A 19,060-nucleotide genomic window follows, 5' to 3' on the forward strand; every position below is an offset into this window, starting at 1 on the left:
GAGGGAGCTTAAAATGACAGAAATTGGAATGGGTTCACAAGCATATTACCTCAACAATTGCTATAGCATTTAGTAGCCATACACAGACAATAAAAGGCAAATTATTCTGCCAAAATTCATCTTCCTAATTAATTATATGTAATCTCATAAAAGACACAATAACAACAAATTTTGTATTGAATTCATCTTCCTAATTAATTATATTTAATCTCATAAAAGACTCAATAACAACAAATTTTGTATTGCCTATCCAGCATTTCCAATTATGTTCAAGATTTTTTTTTTCTTTCTTGGAAGGTAAAAACCAAAGGAGTTCATAATTTCATATACACATATCGGACTTTATATTTCATATATTGATACAAAAATCATTTGTGAATTGAAGTAAATTTCTCACAAAAACACAAATGACACTTCTTTACTCACATTGTACGCTTACATAACCCTTTTTGTTACGAAAGTGTCGTTTACATCATTTTTTACTAAAATACATATTTCATCGATCATAAGAATGTTTAAGTGCCATTTATTCATCAAGGGTGGGACTGGGGTGGGGTTTTTTTTTTTTTTTTTTTTTTTTTAAGTGCCATTTATTCATGATTTTCTCTTCTATATTTTGTGTTTTCAGAGCAATGAAAAATTCCTAATAAATGAACCAGATATAAAAGTGGTAAGGGATGGATCTGTCTTTCCAGCACAATACCGCCAAAAAGGAACAACATTTTCAGGGCTGCCCAAATTTCTATTCTTAATTTTATCCAACTTTCAAATAATTTTTGGTAATAGAATTGATTTACGTTTAATAACAAACCCACTAATCTCTCCCCCCAATTCTTACTACTTTTGTACAATAGAGGAAGCTCAGGAGTTACAGCCTCAACCAATTCTCAACCGCTGGATCAACCTCCAGATCAACGGCTATTAATCCGTGTGGCTCATTACAAGGCTTAGTTCAAACTTATGTCCCCAGCTCTGGTATGGTGTATGTCTCTCTCTCTCTCTCTCTCTCTCAGAGAAACAACCAAACAAACCCACAAAAACCTCCCCTGGAGTAATTCAAGCCTGAATTTTTTCCTTTTTCCTCTAATCAATTTCCTTGAACCTTCCAGTCCAAACATGGAAGGAGAAGATGGTGCTGCTTCTGATCATCTTCACCATCATCATGGTGTTTATGGGTTTCAAAACAATCACATACAAACTCCTCATCAGCATCACAACCAACTCTTCAGGCCTGGTCCTCCGTTGAAAGCCATAGACAGGTTCCTGTGGTCTCAAAACAATGCAAAGAACAAAGAGAGACTCGTCTCCTCAAATGGGTTTTCCTCATTTGGTGGTGCAATGGGTGATCTGCAGGCTTGTTCGAATTGGCCGCCGAGTAGTCTCAGAGAGGCTAGCTTGGATGAACTGCTTTTTCTTGATCATGGTGAGGCCATGACTTGGCCTCCAGAGAAAATTCAAAACCCTAACATGGGGTTCAAAGAAGATCAAGTGAAGGTGGGTTCTAAAGGGGTGGGAAAGAAAGCTAAAAAGGGTTCATCTGTGCCTTTAATCAAAGGACAGTGGACAGATGAAGAAGACAGGTAAAATTGCATTTACACAATGTTTTAACCCATGCCGTTTTTTGTTTATCTGTAAATGTTGATGTAGAATGAGTCTTGTCTGTTTTTGTTTCAAATATTACAGAAAACTGATGAGATTGGTGAAGCAATATGGAGTGAGGAAATGGGCACAGATAGCTGAGAAGCTTGTGGGTAGAGCTGGGAAGCAATGTAGAGAAAGGTGGCATAATCATTTGCGCCCTGATATCAAGGTTTGTTCTTAATCTTTTATGATGTTGTTATAAATTTCATTCTCACAATTGTTTTTCTAAAATCTATGAACTAATTAAAACCTTTGGGATTAGTTCTTAGATTTTTTTGGTATAATTAATTGGTTACTAGCTAGTTCGTAGTCTATTAGGATAAATCTATGCTCTAAGTCCGCGAAGTCAACTGGGCAAATATAGATTGTGAACATTATAAGGATCTATGGTTATATCTAAAGAGATTTTTCTCTCTTTCCATTTGGGTAAGTCAAATTTCATAATGTAAAACTAGGGTTTATATTGTTCATTCCCTCTTATATCTTCAAAGTTTCATACAATTTGTAATTAAATAATGTTTTTTGTAACTCAACTTTCCTAGGGTTCTTTTACAAATTTTCCTAGGGTTTTTTTATTAATTTGAACAGTACAAAATTATAGAAATTGATTGCATAATTTGGGTTTCCCTTAGCTTAACTGTAGAGTGAGATCAATTAAATATATGCCAATTTCTTCTTGGTTGTTGTTGTTTTTTTTTTGTGGCCTCAGAAAGATAGCTGGACTGAAGAGGAAGAGAAGATATTAGTAGAAGCTCATGCTGAGGTTGGGAACCGTTGGGCAGAGATTGCCAAACGCATTCCGGGAAGAACCGAAAATGCCATAAAGAATCATTGGAATGCTACAAAAAGGAGGCAGAATTCAAGGAGAAAGAACAAACAGACAGATGCCAAAAATGGATCATCATCATCAAATAAGCCTCCTCAACCTTCCATACTTCAAAACTACATAAGAAGCAAGAATTTCAATAACAAAGCCAACAACAACTCTTCTTCCAATGTTACCCCTACCCCAAGCAATATCAGCACCACTACCCCTACCAGCTCCTCCACTCTCACCCAGGACGAACCTTCAAAAATCCCCTTCAACATTTTTCTCTCGGACCCATCGGACTTATCTAGTTGTGAACACTCTCCATTGAACATTACAGCTGATTCCTACAGTGATGAGGAACTTCTCTTCATGCAGAACTTCTTCAACAACAACAATAATGTTCACAATCATAATCAGCAGCAGCAGCCATTACCCATCGACAATTACAATAATGGCCTTACTGCAAATCCAATGGATTCTACTGATTGGTTTGTCACTTCAACTCCAAAACCAAACATGTACACCAACAGAAACTTCCAAGCAGCTGTTCACAATGTAGAATCTCACATAGGGAATTCTACAGAAGACCCGCGATCCATTAATCCCCCTACTACCCATCCCAGTTCTGATCTCTACCTCTCTTACCTCTTAAATGGAGGAGCCAGTTCATCATCATCTTCCGCGAATCATGATCATCATATGGGTAATTACTATAACATGAACATTGATTTGGTGATTCATCAACATCAAGCAGCTTCTGCAACTGAAAGGAGAGAGATGGATCTGATTGAGATGGTTTCTTCTTCGTCTTCTTCTCAGTTTGCTCAAGGTACCAACACTACTAGCTTCTATTGATCTCCAAGAACGATCCAAAGTTCTCAATTGGCCAGTACCTAGCCAGCTAGGAAACCAACATTTTTAATGGGTCACCTTGGAAATGTGAAGGCTGGAGCTTTTCGTTCTGTTTGGGCATGCAGGAAATTACCAATATGGTTAAGTTTTAGCTTGTTGGTCAAATGGTACCGTGGTGATATGCGTTTTTAGTTTTTCTTGTTTTCTCCTGAGTCAGTTGTGACGGTGAACAAATGGTGTGTGGTTTTCGTTTCGTAGCTGAACTTCTGTTGCAATCATTATTATTTTCTGGGTGTTACTTTTCTCAGTTCTGTTAGTGTCTTTTTCTTACTTTTCCCAACGGCCTCTGATCCATTACAGTTTGTTGACGATGGTTTTTGGTGGACATGATAAATTAAGAGGTTGGGGAATCTTTGTCCCGACCTGAACACTCCATTCATTGCATTTTGTAGAAACAGAGGAGTAACTACACTACACAATTACACATACCAACTGAATCCTTTTGAGCAAACTAGCGCGATCTCTCTCACTTCCATCTGCCCTTATATGAGTCCCACGTCATTAGAGGCCGGATAGTTAACGGGTTTCTTTCCTTGACGGATTGGAGGTTGAAACTTGAAAGTAAGAAAATAAATTCCTTATAATTGTTTGTTAGTAAGTAACCAACTACAAAATTAGGAAAATTAAAGAAATCTCTTGCATGCATTGACGTCAATGAAGGAAATTGTTAAAAACCTTTGGCCCCCTCCGTTCCTGGAGGATTCAATATTTCATTTCGTGAACCAAATTATGTTTTATGGTTTTAAAACAAAAGTTCAAAGTTGGCATGAACTTATTGATTTCATCTTTAGTCTTCTACGAGCAAATGGGAGAAAGTGGATCGTCAAGAACTGAGGCCTTTTGATCTTTCTAACAAGGGCAAAATTGTAGATGGCATTAATTGATAAAGGCAATTTGTTTACAAGATTCGTAATTTGCCTTCATCTTCAGAGTTGCTATAGGTTACACAGTTAAAGAGACGATTTTACTTCAAACTATGTAACATATAAGTGTGTTCTTGTACAAACTCGTACCCTTAGGGTTATGCAGATGGTTTATACAATTCTCTTGCATGCATTCCCATTTAAGTATAAACTAAACTTATAGTCCATAAATTCTAGGCTCATACACAATAACACGTACAAATGAGTCAAAATCATCCAAAAATTAGAGATTATGGAACTTTCGAAACCTACATGCAACAATGCCGTGCTCTCTATAGTGATGCATGTGGTCTCGAAACCCACCACACGAAACACGATAACTTTCAGAGAAATGAATTTAATTTTGGTTCTTGTTTTCTACACCATTTCATCTCCATCTCTCTTACTTTTAAATTTCTTCTTGTTTCTGTGTTTTGCCATGCATGACTACTCAAATATGCATTAGAAATTTGGTTAAAAGTGGAGCAAATGAATAGATTGCCATGGTAATGTGGCATTAGCATTAATAGATCACATACTTGTTTTGAACATTGTAAATTGGACTTTGGGCCTGTATTGATCTTATAAGAGAGCAAGCTAGGCCTAACAACCCCGGCCCTATTTAGTTTTTTTTTTTTTTTTGGTCTGAACCCTATTTAGTTTGTAACCTAAATTTGTCATTGTCTCTAAAAAAACTAATAAAAAGAAAATAAAATAAAATATTGTGAGAGATAGCAATGGGGAGTTTTTTTTTTTTATTCTTATTATAATCCAATAACGGGGAGAACTTGTGACGACATTTGAATAAGGAGAGAATTGTAGGTGAAAAATTAATGACAGTTGTTAACCGTTAAAAATATGTTTCATGTAAAAATAACGTAATTCTTGTTACAAAACAGAGAAGATAAGTTTATTCAAAAAAAAAAAAAAAACAGAGAAGATAAGTAGAAACACGAGAATTTCTCCACTTATATTTTTCATATTGGTAAATCCTCGTGTTTGTAGTCTCGCAGTTGTTGGAAAGCATTTATAGTTCATAGGTTACTGAATTAATTACAAGCATCTAGAGGCTAGGTTACAAAGTACATACTAAACACAAAGGTTACACCAGTTGTATTGCAAATTTTGAAGGAAAAAAAAAAAAATATATATATATATATATATATATATATATATATATATGGTAGTCAAAATTATTTTTTAAGGAAAGACAACAATGAAAATTGATTAAAATTGAACCATGCAAAAAACTACATCCTCACAAATTAGAAACTTTAGTTGTCAATTGTCCCATGCAGCACGCCATTAACTGCTCCTAACGGTTGATTCCTATGCATTTCATGCATGTCATGGTTTATATCGTGACTCATCGTTTGTCACTAGGCGTTAGTTAAAGTAACAAGTAATTTATTTATTTACTTTTACACAAAGGGAGTAGTAACTCACCAATCCCCATTTGTGCGTTGTCCATGCACATCGATATAACCCTATATATGTCTAACTTTAATTTGGAACGGTGTTCGATGAATAAGAGTAGGAGATAGCAGGTATGGAGATTGGAGAAGAATTCATGAAAACAATGTGAAGATGGTATGGGAGGCATGGAATGGGGAAGATGAACGTAGACATAAGGACTAGTAGAAAGAGCAATTCAGGTCTCTTAACTAATCACAACCACCTTCCATTTTCACGTGAAGAAAGTCAAGAAACCGTCATTTTCTGCTTGGCCTAACCTAATCCTGAGAATCCCATTTTAGTAGATGCTTCCATTTGACTATATACCCACTATTGTTTAAGATAGATCAACATGCCATGTCTAGTCATTTGGTTTTTAAAGCAAGTAATTACGTACAGTTGTAAATTCCCACTAGGCGCTCAGGTTCTGCCTTACCCAAACTGCGAAGTTTACAGGGACAAACTTTACTGAATGCTAGGGAAGGACGAAGAAGAATATTGCCTCCAGAATCCAGATCAATCTCCAATAATTGGGAGAACACATGCATTTATAGCATGTATATATACATGGATTCTTATGTTCACATTATTTAAAGGGTCCTTGACATTAAAATGGATCACATCTAAGGTAGTTTTTATACTAAAGTAGAAAGATAAATTAATAATCGATGCTAATTTGAGTTTGGTCATGATGCAATTAATAGGGCATGGAAAGGATTTTGAAATGGGGTGGGTTAGAAAGTGAAGCATTAATTATCATTCAAATCTCTCTCTCTCTCTCTCTCTATATATATATATATATCACCTAAAAATGAGTGTGAACTTAAATTTGGCAAAACTCAAAAAGACGAGAAATTAGGCATAAAACCCAACCAGCCGAATATTAAGTCGAGCCCGAACTAATAGAAATCTGAGAAGCTAGCGGGTAAAGCCTATATGTAGGAATCACGCCCTGGATTGAGAAAACGCGAACCTTAGTGCTCAAGGGAATGCCCCAATAAGAAAAGAAATGAAGAGGCGAGTCCAATCCAGTAACTCCTCGTCTCCTCAGTTATAGCCAGCAATAATCAATGCGTGTGTCAACAGTTTTTAAACTTATTAATTAAGTTTGCATTTAGAACTCAAGTTTAGAGGTAGTGGCATATCCGAGAAGTAAATTCGGAGTGGGCTAATCTAAGCTTGCTTGTAAGAATTTTTTATGTTTGTTGTCAATTGTGGGATCCCGAAAAGGGGGTTTCATAACACCGCGACCCTGAGCCAACGAGAAACCAACATATCACATAGGACATCTGTTTTAGTATGGTTCCAGCGGTACAGGGAATGAATAATTCACCGGTACGTACCTCACTCTGTCAACCTGTATATAGAGAGAGAAAGTAGGTCAGAAGGGAGACCGGGGGGTGCCGATCTCAAACCCTCTGATGCCTAAGTCAATAGTGATAAAGACTACAATAAATTAGATAAATGAACCAACAAGAAATTCTACCAACTTCAAAGTTCAACCGAAAATATAAATACTTTGATTTGGTAAAGTTAAGGAAAATGTGTCAAGCCAACCATGTGCCTTCAATGTCTGCTCCTCAACCACATTCTCGATACATGCACACTATTGTAGGGGTGAACTCTCATCTTCACTTTTCCAATAAGGACCAACCTTATTATGCTAAGTTTGAAAATAATATAATTGAAAATATTTACTGCATAATATTGTGCACGTTTTTCAAATATATTTTAAAAAGAGGCATTAAAATCATTTATTTAAAAAATAACAAAAAAATTCAAACGTGGTATGCTAACAACAAGTTTGAGCTCAGGGATACTAGCTTACTGAATTTCCAATCATTCTTATGATCGAAACTAGGCCAACTACGTACACTAAAAAGGTGACATGGGCTCAACACGACATATGGTCATATCACCCTCCCAGAGGTTCACGGTTTCAACACCCTAGGAAGCATCCCGCTCCTATCACTCTCATGTCACTAAACAAACATTTCTCATCATAACACACAATTTCAAGCCTCGGTTTTCATTCAATTTCGATATCAACAATTTATGCATATAAAATATCGAGGCATCACCATGGCATCCACAAGTGTACATTTACAGGCAGGATAATAATATAGAAGCATATACACACACATGAAACCACTAACAACAGGGACAGCTCACCCTGCCTAAAAATGGAGTGCTTGTCCACACTTAGGCTCATTACCCGATGCGTAATCCTTCGTCCAATTCCAAATATCTCGAGGTTGTTAATAAACCTTTTAGGGTTTTCATTCGTTTGGTTAGATATTAAGCCTAAGAGTTTTTTGAGAAAATTATGGGATGTGTAGTTAGCATATTGTATATTTAAAAAAGAAAATTGGAAGCTTGATAAGTAAGGATGTCTAAATGCCAATTTTAGAGGTATGAATATAGACACCTTAGAATATATTGTAACAAATGGGGGAACAAGGACTTGAACAAGTCACACGTAAGAGAAAGCCACAGCAATTTGCTGATTGAATCAAGATTGGCTTCATGAAAAATTAGCACCTATAATTAATAATTGTAAAGTATTTTCCTTTTCACTAAAAGTCCTCTGCTGAACCGTAAATATTGAGTTTACGACCAATCAAACAAATTTCAATACATTGAAGTCAGAACTATAATTATTGTTCCTTATTTCCTTGTAGTTTATTTTCACCAAATTGAAAAATCATATATCTTTTCTTGCATTGATCGAGTCTCGAACTGATGCAACCTGTTTGGCTCCAAACCCAGTATGGGTGCAAACTGTCTCTTTTGAGCGTGTGCGCAGGCGTGCCAGCACCATGGGGTGCAGTCGTTGGAGAATCTATTGACCTGACTTCTTGATCAAACAATGTGGACGAGGAGAGCACCAACCTAGTCACAAGGTTCTTTTCTATGCCTTCCGAAAAAGGACTTCTTGCCTTACGGGTAAGGGTTTTGGTTGTGATCTCTTCACGTCACCAAATCGATACTCAACATTGTAGGTTGAGCAGAGCAATCACTGAGAAGTTTGGAGAAAGCACGGGTTTACTAAAGCGTATCTTTAACTTCGCTGGGTTGCGAGGGCGTTACCCTTGCTTCGCTGGGTTGCAGGTAGGTTGCTCTGAAGAGACTTTAATAATCGCTGAGATTAATTGATTGAAGAGTTCTCCTTAATTCGTCCTTGATTTATAACTAGGGTTTCCACTGTTCCTTGCCATAGAAGGATTATTGATTGAAGTTTCCTACTCGATCACCGCTACTTGACTCCAATAAGGACTCGTTTTCCTTATGGATCACGGAATGGGTGAAGTTGTAACCCAAACCCAAGTAGGCTTATTTTTGGGCCGCAGGTATCGGCCCGCTGTGCTAAATCCCCTAGGAGATCTTGTCAAAAATACTTTTGGGCTCAAACACAACCTTATGTTGGCAAACCATTACACTAACAACACATCTGATGTACTAAAGGACAAACAAACTCCTCATAGCTAGCTCAATCACTAGTAAAATTTAGCTCAACTAAAGTTTTTCTTAGCTCCGCCTCTAGTGCTTCCTACCTCACAAACATCTGACAACATTGAAAATAGGTCATGTGCAACACGCAAGTATGCAATTATTCACGATATATAGGAGCTTGGCACCCGTATTGTTTGAGATAACATCGATAAATCTGGGTACCAACTGCAAGCAAATTAAGTAGAAGTTCAAATACTATCCACAATATTGAGCATAAGTTCAGTTATTGTTTGTAACAAATTCCTTTCTATTTAACTAGAAAAATGAAAAAGAGTTGTACGCCTAAAATAGACCTGAGAAATTATTCACATAAATTTATATGTGCAAAAGAGTTATGTGTTATGGGATTCATTTTAGAGGGTTTCATTAGCCAATATGTTTTAGCTCTCAGATCGAATTGTATATGTGAGAGTTATAACGGTAAAAAAAAAATCAATTATGTTTAAGTAACTATGTTCTCTTAATAATAATATAAGTTAAGTTCATTGTTAAATGATTTAAATAATGAAAGCATGGACCCCTTGATTGAACTACACCAAAAAGGAACCTGAAACCCCCAATGAGAAACCAAAAGGCAAAATGTGCTCCACTTGGGCCTGAAAATCTTCCTATCTTCGCTTCTTCAGCCACCCACGAACAATCATCACCGATCATCTAATTAGGGCAATCATTGTTCCTTTAGACAAAGTCACAAAAGAATTCATATTTTTTCTCCTTAAGCCATAAGCAAGTTCATACTGTGCCCACCAAAAACCCTAAGGAGAACTCAAATGAACACCAGAAATTTCCAGAACAAATCTATAGCCAAACATTATAAGGGAAAATGACCCACAGTGCTAGAAAGCAAAATGCACGAGAAACACGTGCTTTATGAGAAAAGTTTATATTAAATCTTTCCAATGTTTTTGTACTAATTCAAAGATGGCACATAATTACAGAAGCTAATTACACTTCGCCATGTGTTTTTCTGTAAACAAAAAGAAAATTAAAAACATGATCATCTCTTTGCAAAGGCAAAACCATCTCCAAACCAAGCAATTGCCGCCATGCATACGTCCCATTCTCAGTCACGTGACCCCCACGTGCATCCCCCTCCCCAAGCTGCAAGCGCCACCACATCTTCCCCCGCGCCCCAAATATTCCTCCACCCCCACCCAAAATTTCAGGACAAAACATAAGAAAAAGACCCTTCTCTCCTTTTTTTTTTTGGCTGAAATTAAAAACCCAATTCCCAGGGAAAGTGGGAAAGCAAAGGGAAGGTGGTGGCTTGTTCCCTGGTCTTTTAGGTTTATCTCTTTCATTTTCCGAGTGGACACTTCTTTTTTCTTTTTTCCTAAGCGTCTTGGGCGGTGTCCGGCGAGTCTAGAGGGAAACACGTGTCCTCGGCGCCGGTGTTCCAGAGAAAATGAGCGTAATTAGCGGCATAGTAGGAGTTGCTCGGATCAGCGTTAATGGCTTCCAAGTAGGTCTCCTCTGCTGCCCACAAGTCGTTTCTCGCCCTCCAAAGGAAGGTGGCGTACTTATTGTAGGCCTCCGCGTCCGCCGGCTCAACCCCCACTGCCCTCTTGAAGTACTCCTCAGCTCTGTAACATTAAACAAATACACAATTAGTAAACCATAATCTTACTTAATTAACATATTAAAGTCAAACAAGTAGTCTTTGAAGCGCGTCAGCTTTTTCCAGTAAACCTCCACACATGCACCTATCAATCTATCACCAAATAACCCAAATTTAAGCTACATGACAAACACTAAAGATTTTTTTTTCTCTCTCTCGACTAAACCAAGGACTACTATGATTACAGATTCGTAGTACTAAGTAAGTACTAAGTACTAACCAATCTAATAATTTCTTTAAATTTGGAAACTAAAAATTTGATAATTTGATGCTAAAAGTGTGTGAAATGAAGTAGAAGTATACCTATCATAGTCATGAGCGACTTGGTAGAGGAACTGAGCGTAATTGGAGAGAAGGAGAGAATTGCTGGGTTCCTTGGATAACTCCGATTGGTAGAGCATCTCAGTTCTGAAGTACTCTGCGTAATCATCACTCTCCATATCTACGGTGACCGGCGAGACGAATCTCTGGATGGTTTCTTGGTCTAGAGATTCGTCTCTGCCTTGCATTTGATTTGCTTCTTCCACTACTGAATTCCACAGAGCCATCTCTTCTCTGCTCTCTTGCTCCGAAACCGACTCTGCTTCTCTGGTTGTCCCCATAGACAACTGGGAAGCACCGTCGGGGACGACTGTCCTGTACTGGTCGGAACCGTCAAACCCACCATCACCATCTGTGCCGCTCCCGACGGGGCGGACATTCCCGCCTCCGCCGTTGTTTCCTCCAATGGCAGTCGTGTTCCCACTGGAGGATGACGAAACAGAGAACGATTTACTTGTTGAGGAATCGAATTGGGGAGATTTCTGGTCATCTTGAACGTCCACGATTGAAACTGTTTCTGCTGTGGCTGCATAAGCCGGTGGAGGAGCTGCAATGGCGGCGTTGTGGCCTAAGGAGTGGACGGTGAAGTTGGCTAATAGAATCATGACGTACACCATTAGAGTCGGTGTTTGAGAAAAAACTTGCTGAAACAGCCACACAAACGAATCGTGCATCTCTTTCTGCACTCGGCCTAGAATCCCCTGTAAATCTTCGTAGAACAGAGCCTCTCGCATCTGTAGACAAGAGCTATGAAGCTCTCGGATTATGAACACCATGCAAGAAAAGGCCTTCTTCATCGAGCAATAGGCCGATTCGCCGACGTCTCTGAAGTAGCCATCCTGCTGCCATTGCAGCTTCCTCTTTATGATTCGGAGCGAAAGAGGGAGGTCGACGCTGTTCGCCTTCCGTTCGATGCTGGCCTCCGGGACAATCTCGTCCCTCCGTTGCCAATCCGACGGCCACGGAGGCTCCAAATCGTACGGGAACGGACTGTTGCTCTGTAGAAACCTCATCCTCGATGCATCGTCGCTCAAAACGTCGAAATCGTCTCCGTCTGCGCCGCTGAAGCCGTGAGTCTCTGTTAGATCAGAAGACGCGGTTTCTGGTTCTGAACTAACGGCGGCGGTACCGTCGTCGGAGAGCTGGAATCTGAGCGCCAATTCCTGAATCTTCTTCGAGAACTCTTCGTCGGAGAAGGCGTCCAGGCTCGCACTGCAACCGCGTCTGATGGCTCGATTTCTCGGCGCCTTCTGAGACTCGCAAGACTGCGACCGGCGTAGCCTAGTCGACGGGGTGCCGAACAGAGCCGACCGGTTCAACTTCTGAACGTAGAGACACAACAGAGCTCCGCCGTCGCCGCGGCGGCTCCGCCTATTTGACGACGGAGACGAAATTGCGGAGGCTAGGGTCTGAGAGGAAGGCGTAGAGTGAGGAACAATTGGCTGCGACCAGTGCAAACAGGTCGAAGCTACTTTCACCACCATTTCTCTCCGCCTTTCAGATCGAAAAAAAAAAGCTTCAGAAATCCCCAAATTGATGAAAAAGGAAAAGATGAATCTTCTCTTCCCTTTTATATAACACACAATCGGATCTGCCAAAAGTCGCTGCCTTTCTCGCTTCAGATTCACTCTCACCTGAAAAAGAAACAAAAAAACAAAAACAATTTCGATGAGTAAAGCACGTGAACAAATCCCCAATTTTCCCGGAAAGCCTCAAAAATTTGAAGCACACTTGAGTATCATGGCTACTCATTTCATTTTTTGCAGAAAAATCGGATCGGAAAAACCAAATCCCGAAGCCACTCAACAGCTCTACACGAAAACCATGGAAATTTTAGATCCCTAAGCATTTAAATAACACAATCGACTCACTTTTTATTGATCCACGAACTCCGATGAGTTTTCCGATCAAGCTCTGAAGATTTCCGGCGAGGACCTCAGAGTGTGAAGTACAAACCGTGAACTTTAGAGAGAGTCTCTAGTCTTTGGAGTTCTTATATATACAATACAAAAGGGCACGAGCTCTGTTTGAAACGGTTCACATAAAAAAAAAAAAAAAAAAAAAATCTCTTGAGGGTAAAAATGTGAATTTGGTTTAGGGGTCGTGTACTCGTATAGGTACGGAAGGGAACCGGAAGGACCGGTTTAGTTACTAAGATATTTTGTAAAGTTACCAATAAGGACATGGGATAGTGGTATAAAATCGGGGGTGGGTCCCGAGTAAAACTGGCAATTTGTTGCCAAAGGGAATTTACCGGGAAACCACGCGCGGCGAGTTACGCGGACCAGTTGATCCGATCTGGTTGGTCCCAACGTGCCACGTGTTAAACCGACCACCGGCTTTGCTTCTGGGGAACCGTGACTCTACCGCCTTCTCATGTTCCTTCAGTGACACGTGTGTTTTTAGCCAATTTTATTTCACTATTGGAATTTATTACTGAATGAAAAGTTAAAGTCCCGTGACACCCGGCCAAGCAACATAAATCTTATTATTGTAACTTTTTAAGTGAGAGATTTGAGTTCGACGGAAGATTTGTTATAAGTGAGAATTTCATAAATGGTTATTTAAATTATGACTCATTCGATGCTTTAGTCACTCAATTTTTTGGTTATTCAAGAGTAATGAATCACTTTAGTCACCCAATAAGCATTTTATCTCACTTTAATCACTTCTCTCAATCATTCTAGTACAGATTTCTCAATTTTTCATAATTGGTTTGACAAAAATATCATTAATATTGTGACAAATAAATTTTTTAATGAAAAAAATTAACAAAATGACTAAAGTGAATAACAGAGTTAAAGTTGAGTGACCAAAGTGATATATTTAAAATGTGAGTGACCAAATTGTAGAATATGTAATAGTTGGGTGACCATTTGTGATATTCTCTCTAGTTATAATAATGACTAAAACAGTAAAGGGTTTTAATGTAAAAGGGATAATTGGCTCTTAATACCTCAATTTAAGAAAAAAGTTATGTAGTAAAACATGTTATCTATACTATTATTAAGAGAAAATGTTTTGTTAGTCAAAATCTAAAATTTTGACTGAATTAACTCTAGAAGATTAATAAACTTTGAGAATAAATTAGATCATAAGGATAATTGAGACATTTACAAAATGTATTTTTATTAAAAAAATTAATAAAATACCTACAACCCACTTTTTTCTCTCCAATTTTCTTTTCTCTGCAATAACCAACTCTTTTCTTTTTTATTTTCTGAAAAAAATAATAATAATAACTTGGATAAATGCTAGTTTGATATAATCAAACACTTTGATACGATATTGAAATTTTTGGGAATAAAATTAGGCCCATTAATTTTTACTAATCTTCAAATTATATGTTTATTTAATTATTTATATCGAAAAAGAATCATGTATCGATTCTGACATGTATTTTTACCATCATGTAGGCTATATACATGATCCTTGGAAAAATAGAAATAGTAAGATAAAAAGGAAATTAACACTGTTAACAACTAAACAGCAAATTCCAGCCGAGTCTTACTGCATGAGATTAATAGTTTTGACCGTAAGAATAAGAATATCTTTGCAATGTTAAAATGTAATATAACATGATTAACAAAAAAGGAAATCAATTTAGAAGCCAATGTGTTGATATAAAGTTTGAACCATAACATGATTTTGCTGAGGTAAACTAAAAATAAGAACCATCGTAACATGTGTTTTGATCGTTCCATATAACATGATTAACAAAAAAGAATATTAGTCAAGAAATTGATATCTAAGGAACGAAAACAGTAACTTTTCTTTTAGGGTTATTGACCCAAAGCACTAAAATCAACTAAAATTGTCTCACTTACCCCATTAACAAATTTTTATTCTCACTTACCCAATTTCAAGCAAAATAACAATTTTACCCTTAACCAAATTATTTATTCCCTCGATCTCTCTCCTCTTTCAGATCGTTCTCTCTCTCATCTCTCTCCAATTTCAAGTATCTCTTTCTCTCTCCTCGATTTCATATCGTGCTCTCTCTCTCTCTCTCTCTCTCTCTCTCTCTCTCTCTCTCTCTCTCTCTTCTCTCTCTGCAAACACCACGTCTGGTTCCTTGAATTCCCATCCTTGCTAGAGCGAGTCTTTCAGAGTCTTGAAGCTCCGACGATGCCGCAACATGTCTGAGACCGAAGTCTCGGAGGGACAACTACCCGTGTCCGCCGTCACAAAGTAGCCATGAAAGCCTTACTAGAGCCTCTTCTTCTTCGAAACCTTAACCTTACATCAGCTGTGATGCCCTAGAAATTCATATTTATTTTCTGAGGATTTTTCGGAATCAAAATTTTGGTTATTGGATGATTTTGTGGCTCGTGGACGGAGTAGAAGTGTTTCGGACAAATTATTAGTCAGAGAATATGGTTTTAGGGAGGTTGCAAATGTTGACTTTTTATACGTTAGGTTTCTCTGAAAACTTCCTTCACGAAAGTTGTAGACCTCATCGATACGAGTTCGTGGACATGTGGAACGGGAAAATCAGAGTTTGTATGTGAAAGTTATGAGTATTTGAAGTTTTGGAAAAGTTCTATATATAGGAGTTTCCATTTTCGGAAACTACTATTTTCATTTTCACGTTTCCATTTCTGGAAACTCAGAAACTCTCCGTTCTCTTTCTTGATTTTCGACTGACCAGACCTGGATCCGGACGATCCGACCCGGCTTTTCAGGCGAGCTCCGGCAGTCTCCGGCCGTGAAACTTGGCCAGTTTGTTCGCCTCCCCTTATTCCGCTCCTCCCTGTGGTGGCCTTTAACGGAGATTCTCCTCCACGGCGGCGTTGCAAGGCGACACAGATTGAGGTATTCGGACCCGATCAGAAAACGTAGCTCTGGCGACGGCACGGCTTCAAGCTTCCTGTTTTGAGTTCGTAGGAGCTTCCCTGATCGATCTATGGTGTTTGTTTGGATCGATTCACGTCGGAATCGGATCAACCTAAGGTGAACAGTTCACGGTGGCTTGTGGCGGGGTTAGGCGGCGTTCTAGGCCGAGTTGGCTTGAACCCTAAGTATTAAAGTTGATCTATTTGGTGTTCTTGACATTTTGGACGGTTGGATTAATCTAGTTTTGAGTTTTGACCAGTGGTGGTTGAGGTGGTTGCAGTGTTTTGGCAGCTTTCCGGCCATGTAATGGATAGTTTCTGGTTTTATATATCATCTACTCGTCAATACAAGCGTTTTGATATATAATACGCAATTTTTGGAGATCGTATGAATATATTGTGATTTTTACAGTTTTGGACCGTTTGATGATTCGATCCGTGAGGATTTGAGCGTCCGATCGACTTGTGATTTTGACATATCTGTCATAGAAGTATTCCGGAGACATTGGGTGGTCTCGGATGTGGTTTCGCCTCAATTGGCGTCACTTTGGGAATTTTAGTTCGATTTAGGGTTTCGAACGTTATTCCTTGTATTTCATTGACTGAATCAAGACTGTACTTTCCTTAGGTGCTTGACAGAGTGCATTCTGTAAGTAGTCTAGTAGTGTGAAGACGCAGCGGGAATTTCGAGGTGAGTAATCTCACAAGGTTCATTTACGAACGGAATTACCTTTATCGTTTTGAGAGTTATTGATTTAACTGCAAACTATAGTTGGTATTAGTAGGCATTCCTGAGCGGATGACTACGTATATATGTATTTGTGGGTTTTGTGGATTTATGAAAATAATATGCATGAATGATGCTTTTTATTGTTTTGTGTTATGGCTTTTCGGAAAACAATGATTATGGAAATGTTGATTTCAATTGTTTTGAAAAGCATTGAGATTTGTGTAACATTTTGGGTCCTGTGAGACTTCTTTAATGTTTTATTCCAATGGACTGAAAAGTTCAAGGAATGAAGGTCTATGACCTTGGGCAGAATATCAGGTAATCACATCTTTGGCAGGACGAGTGGTTACAAATTCAGTTAGAGCTCTAGTCTGTCTGCCACTGTAATTCATGGGGTAACGGTGCGAGGTTATATCTAACTCATGAGATTACGTGTTTTTAAGGAACAAGGTGTAAGTTGCTTCCTTATTAACGGTTTTTAAGGGGACAAGGTATACACATGTGTGGATTTTTTGGGGATGGTGATTTGAAATTTGGTTGTGGACGTGAAATTGAGATTTTGGCTGTTAAATTACTATTTTTTTACGGGTTTGCTTTCTGTGTTGGTTCTTGCTTGCTTTGGTTTGGTTCAACTCTTTCTGCTTCTACTTTTTCATTGGTAGTTGGTTGAATTCTTGAGAGTTCATTAGTAATTGGTAATTTCATTTGCCACCGCTTCTCTGTTGGTGAATGAGATTATGACTTGCCATGGGAGCTAGCTGCCATCCGTTGTAGCATGCGCTTGCTTTTTGATTGATATTCACATCATGAAGGGTTAAAAACGACAATGGAAATATAGTCTCTGGAGTTCTAAGTAGTGGGGATATCCGGGTTCGGTCCGCTCCGGCCCATTCTGTTCATTTCCGGCTTGATATTCCCCAAAGTCCCGAGCCAGTCTCCTTTTTTCAAAAGCTTTTTTTATTTTTTTATTTTATTTTTATTTGGATGGAGCTTCTTGGTTGCAAATCAAAATAGTGGTGCTACTTCTGTTTATTTTTTTTATTTTTATTTTTTTTTGGTAAATGGTTTTACTTCGGTTGTAAAATAGAAGGCCTAGAAGGAAAGAAAAAATAAAAAAAATGTTTTATTGTCTCCCAATAGACATATGTATTGGGGGGCAATAGACGTTTTGAATTGATGTAATCTCCTCATTTTTTTTTCTTTAATCAAAGTTTTATTTGTGTAATTTCAGAAAGATTAGTTCCCATTTCGGTAATTGAAACGTCTATTGGGAGGCAATAGATGTCTATTAGCCCCCAATGGAGGACCAATAGACGTCTATTGGGGGCAATAGACGTTTTTAGAAAAGTCTGGTAGGCGGCAGCTAGTGACTGGAATCCTGTCACTGGTGACTGGATTCTGACGACCGGCGATCGGATTCTGGCGAAACTTGGGCGGAATCTGATGACGAGCTCCGGCGAAGTTTCCTATTTTTTTTTTCCTCTCCCTCTCTCTCTAAGTAATAAAGAGATGAGGGTAAAATGGTATTAAAAAAAAAAAAACTTAATGGGGTATTAGGGACGACTTCCTTAGAGTGTTTTGGGTAAGAGAGAATTAAAAAAAACTTAATGGGGTAAGTGGAAAAAAAAATCCCTAAAAATGGGGTAAATAGACAAAAACCCTTTCTTTTAAGTTGGAGAGAGTTGAACACATACTCCAGTTTCTTATGCGACGTCTGGCGACACACCTTTGAACTGTCTTTGTCGGACGGACCGGTCTACCTTCGAGGTTGGGTTATGGTTTTGAGCCATGTCTTGGGTCGTTGCTTGGCTGGTGCAAGTTTTTTTTTTTTTCTTTAAAGGGCTTGCATTTTTTTAAAACTAGATTATTTTTTATTTTAATAAGGGTGGTGTTATTCACACACCATTTTTCTCTATTCATACCCTCTTTAATTTTCTGTTACTTTAGTTCAATTTTCTTTCTACATATTACCTTAACTACCATCCCTTGTAATTCTGTTTTTTTTTTTTTTTTTTCTATTTGACAATTTAATTATGAATCAAACATCAATAATTCATTGAATCATTGAAGAATAAATCAATTTATTTTTACTTATAAATGAAGAGATTATCTACATGAACAAGGAAAATCAAACAGATAATTGCTTACTACAAAATGGTAGTAATCTTGCAAATATAAAAAGTTACAGACAAATAAGACTATAGTTCATTTCAAGGATTTAAGGAGCCTAAAGAGTGTAGCTGCTTCTCTAATTCAACTGCAACATTCAGCAATTTCAGGGGAGTTTATCAAATTGGTGAGAAATACACCAAATAATTTCAA

At 38.1% G+C, this 19,060-nt stretch overlaps 2 protein-coding genes across 2 annotated transcripts; one reads left to right on the plus strand and one right to left on the minus strand.

Annotated features, from left to right (window-relative positions):
- Positions 1–1,116: 1,116 nt before the first annotated feature.
- Positions 1,117–3,307, plus strand: LOC112164054 (transcription factor MYB64). Its single transcript, XM_024300297.1, has 3 exons — positions 1,117–1,580; positions 1,684–1,810; positions 2,351–3,307. The coding sequence occupies exons 1-3, from the start codon at positions 1,117–1,119 to the stop codon at positions 3,305–3,307; spliced, it is 1,548 nt and encodes a 515-aa protein (XP_024156065.1).
- A 6,764-nt stretch (positions 3,308–10,071) lies between these two features.
- Positions 10,072–13,177, minus strand: LOC112164896. The gene is made up of 3 exons (XM_024301249.2): positions 13,045–13,177; positions 11,156–12,807; positions 10,072–10,817 (listed from the first exon to the last, which is right to left on the minus strand). The coding sequence occupies exons 2-3, from the start codon at positions 12,655–12,657 to the stop codon at positions 10,568–10,570; spliced, it is 1,752 nt and encodes a 583-aa protein (XP_024157017.1). The 5' UTR covers positions 12,658–12,807; positions 13,045–13,177; the 3' UTR covers positions 10,072–10,567.
- Between the last annotated feature and the right edge of the window lie 5,883 nt (positions 13,178–19,060).

Source organism: Rosa chinensis, chromosome 5 (genome assembly GCF_002994745.2).
Source record: "Rosa chinensis cultivar Old Blush chromosome 5, RchiOBHm-V2, whole genome shotgun sequence".
NCBI lineage: Eukaryota > Viridiplantae > Streptophyta > Magnoliopsida > Rosales > Rosaceae > Rosa > Rosa chinensis.

Coding starts and splice junctions, on each gene's coding strand:
- LOC112164054 (XM_024300297.1), top strand. CDS start 1,117: ATGGAAGGAGAAGATGGTGCTGCTTCTGATCATCTTCACCATCATCAT. Junction 1,581..1,683: donor TGGACAGATGAAGAAGACAG/GTAAAATTGCAT, acceptor CAAATATTACAG/AAAACTGATGAGATTGGTGA. Junction 1,811..2,350: donor ATTTGCGCCCTGATATCAAG/GTTTGTTCTTAA, acceptor TTGTGGCCTCAG/AAAGATAGCTGGACTGAAGA.
- LOC112164896 (XM_024301249.2), bottom strand. CDS start 12,657: ATGGTGGTGAAAGTAGCTTCGACCTGTTTGCACTGGTCGCAGCCAATT. Junction 10,818..11,155: donor GTCGCTCATGACTATGATAG/GTATACTTCTAC, acceptor TTAATGTTACAG/AGCTGAGGAGTACTTCAAGA.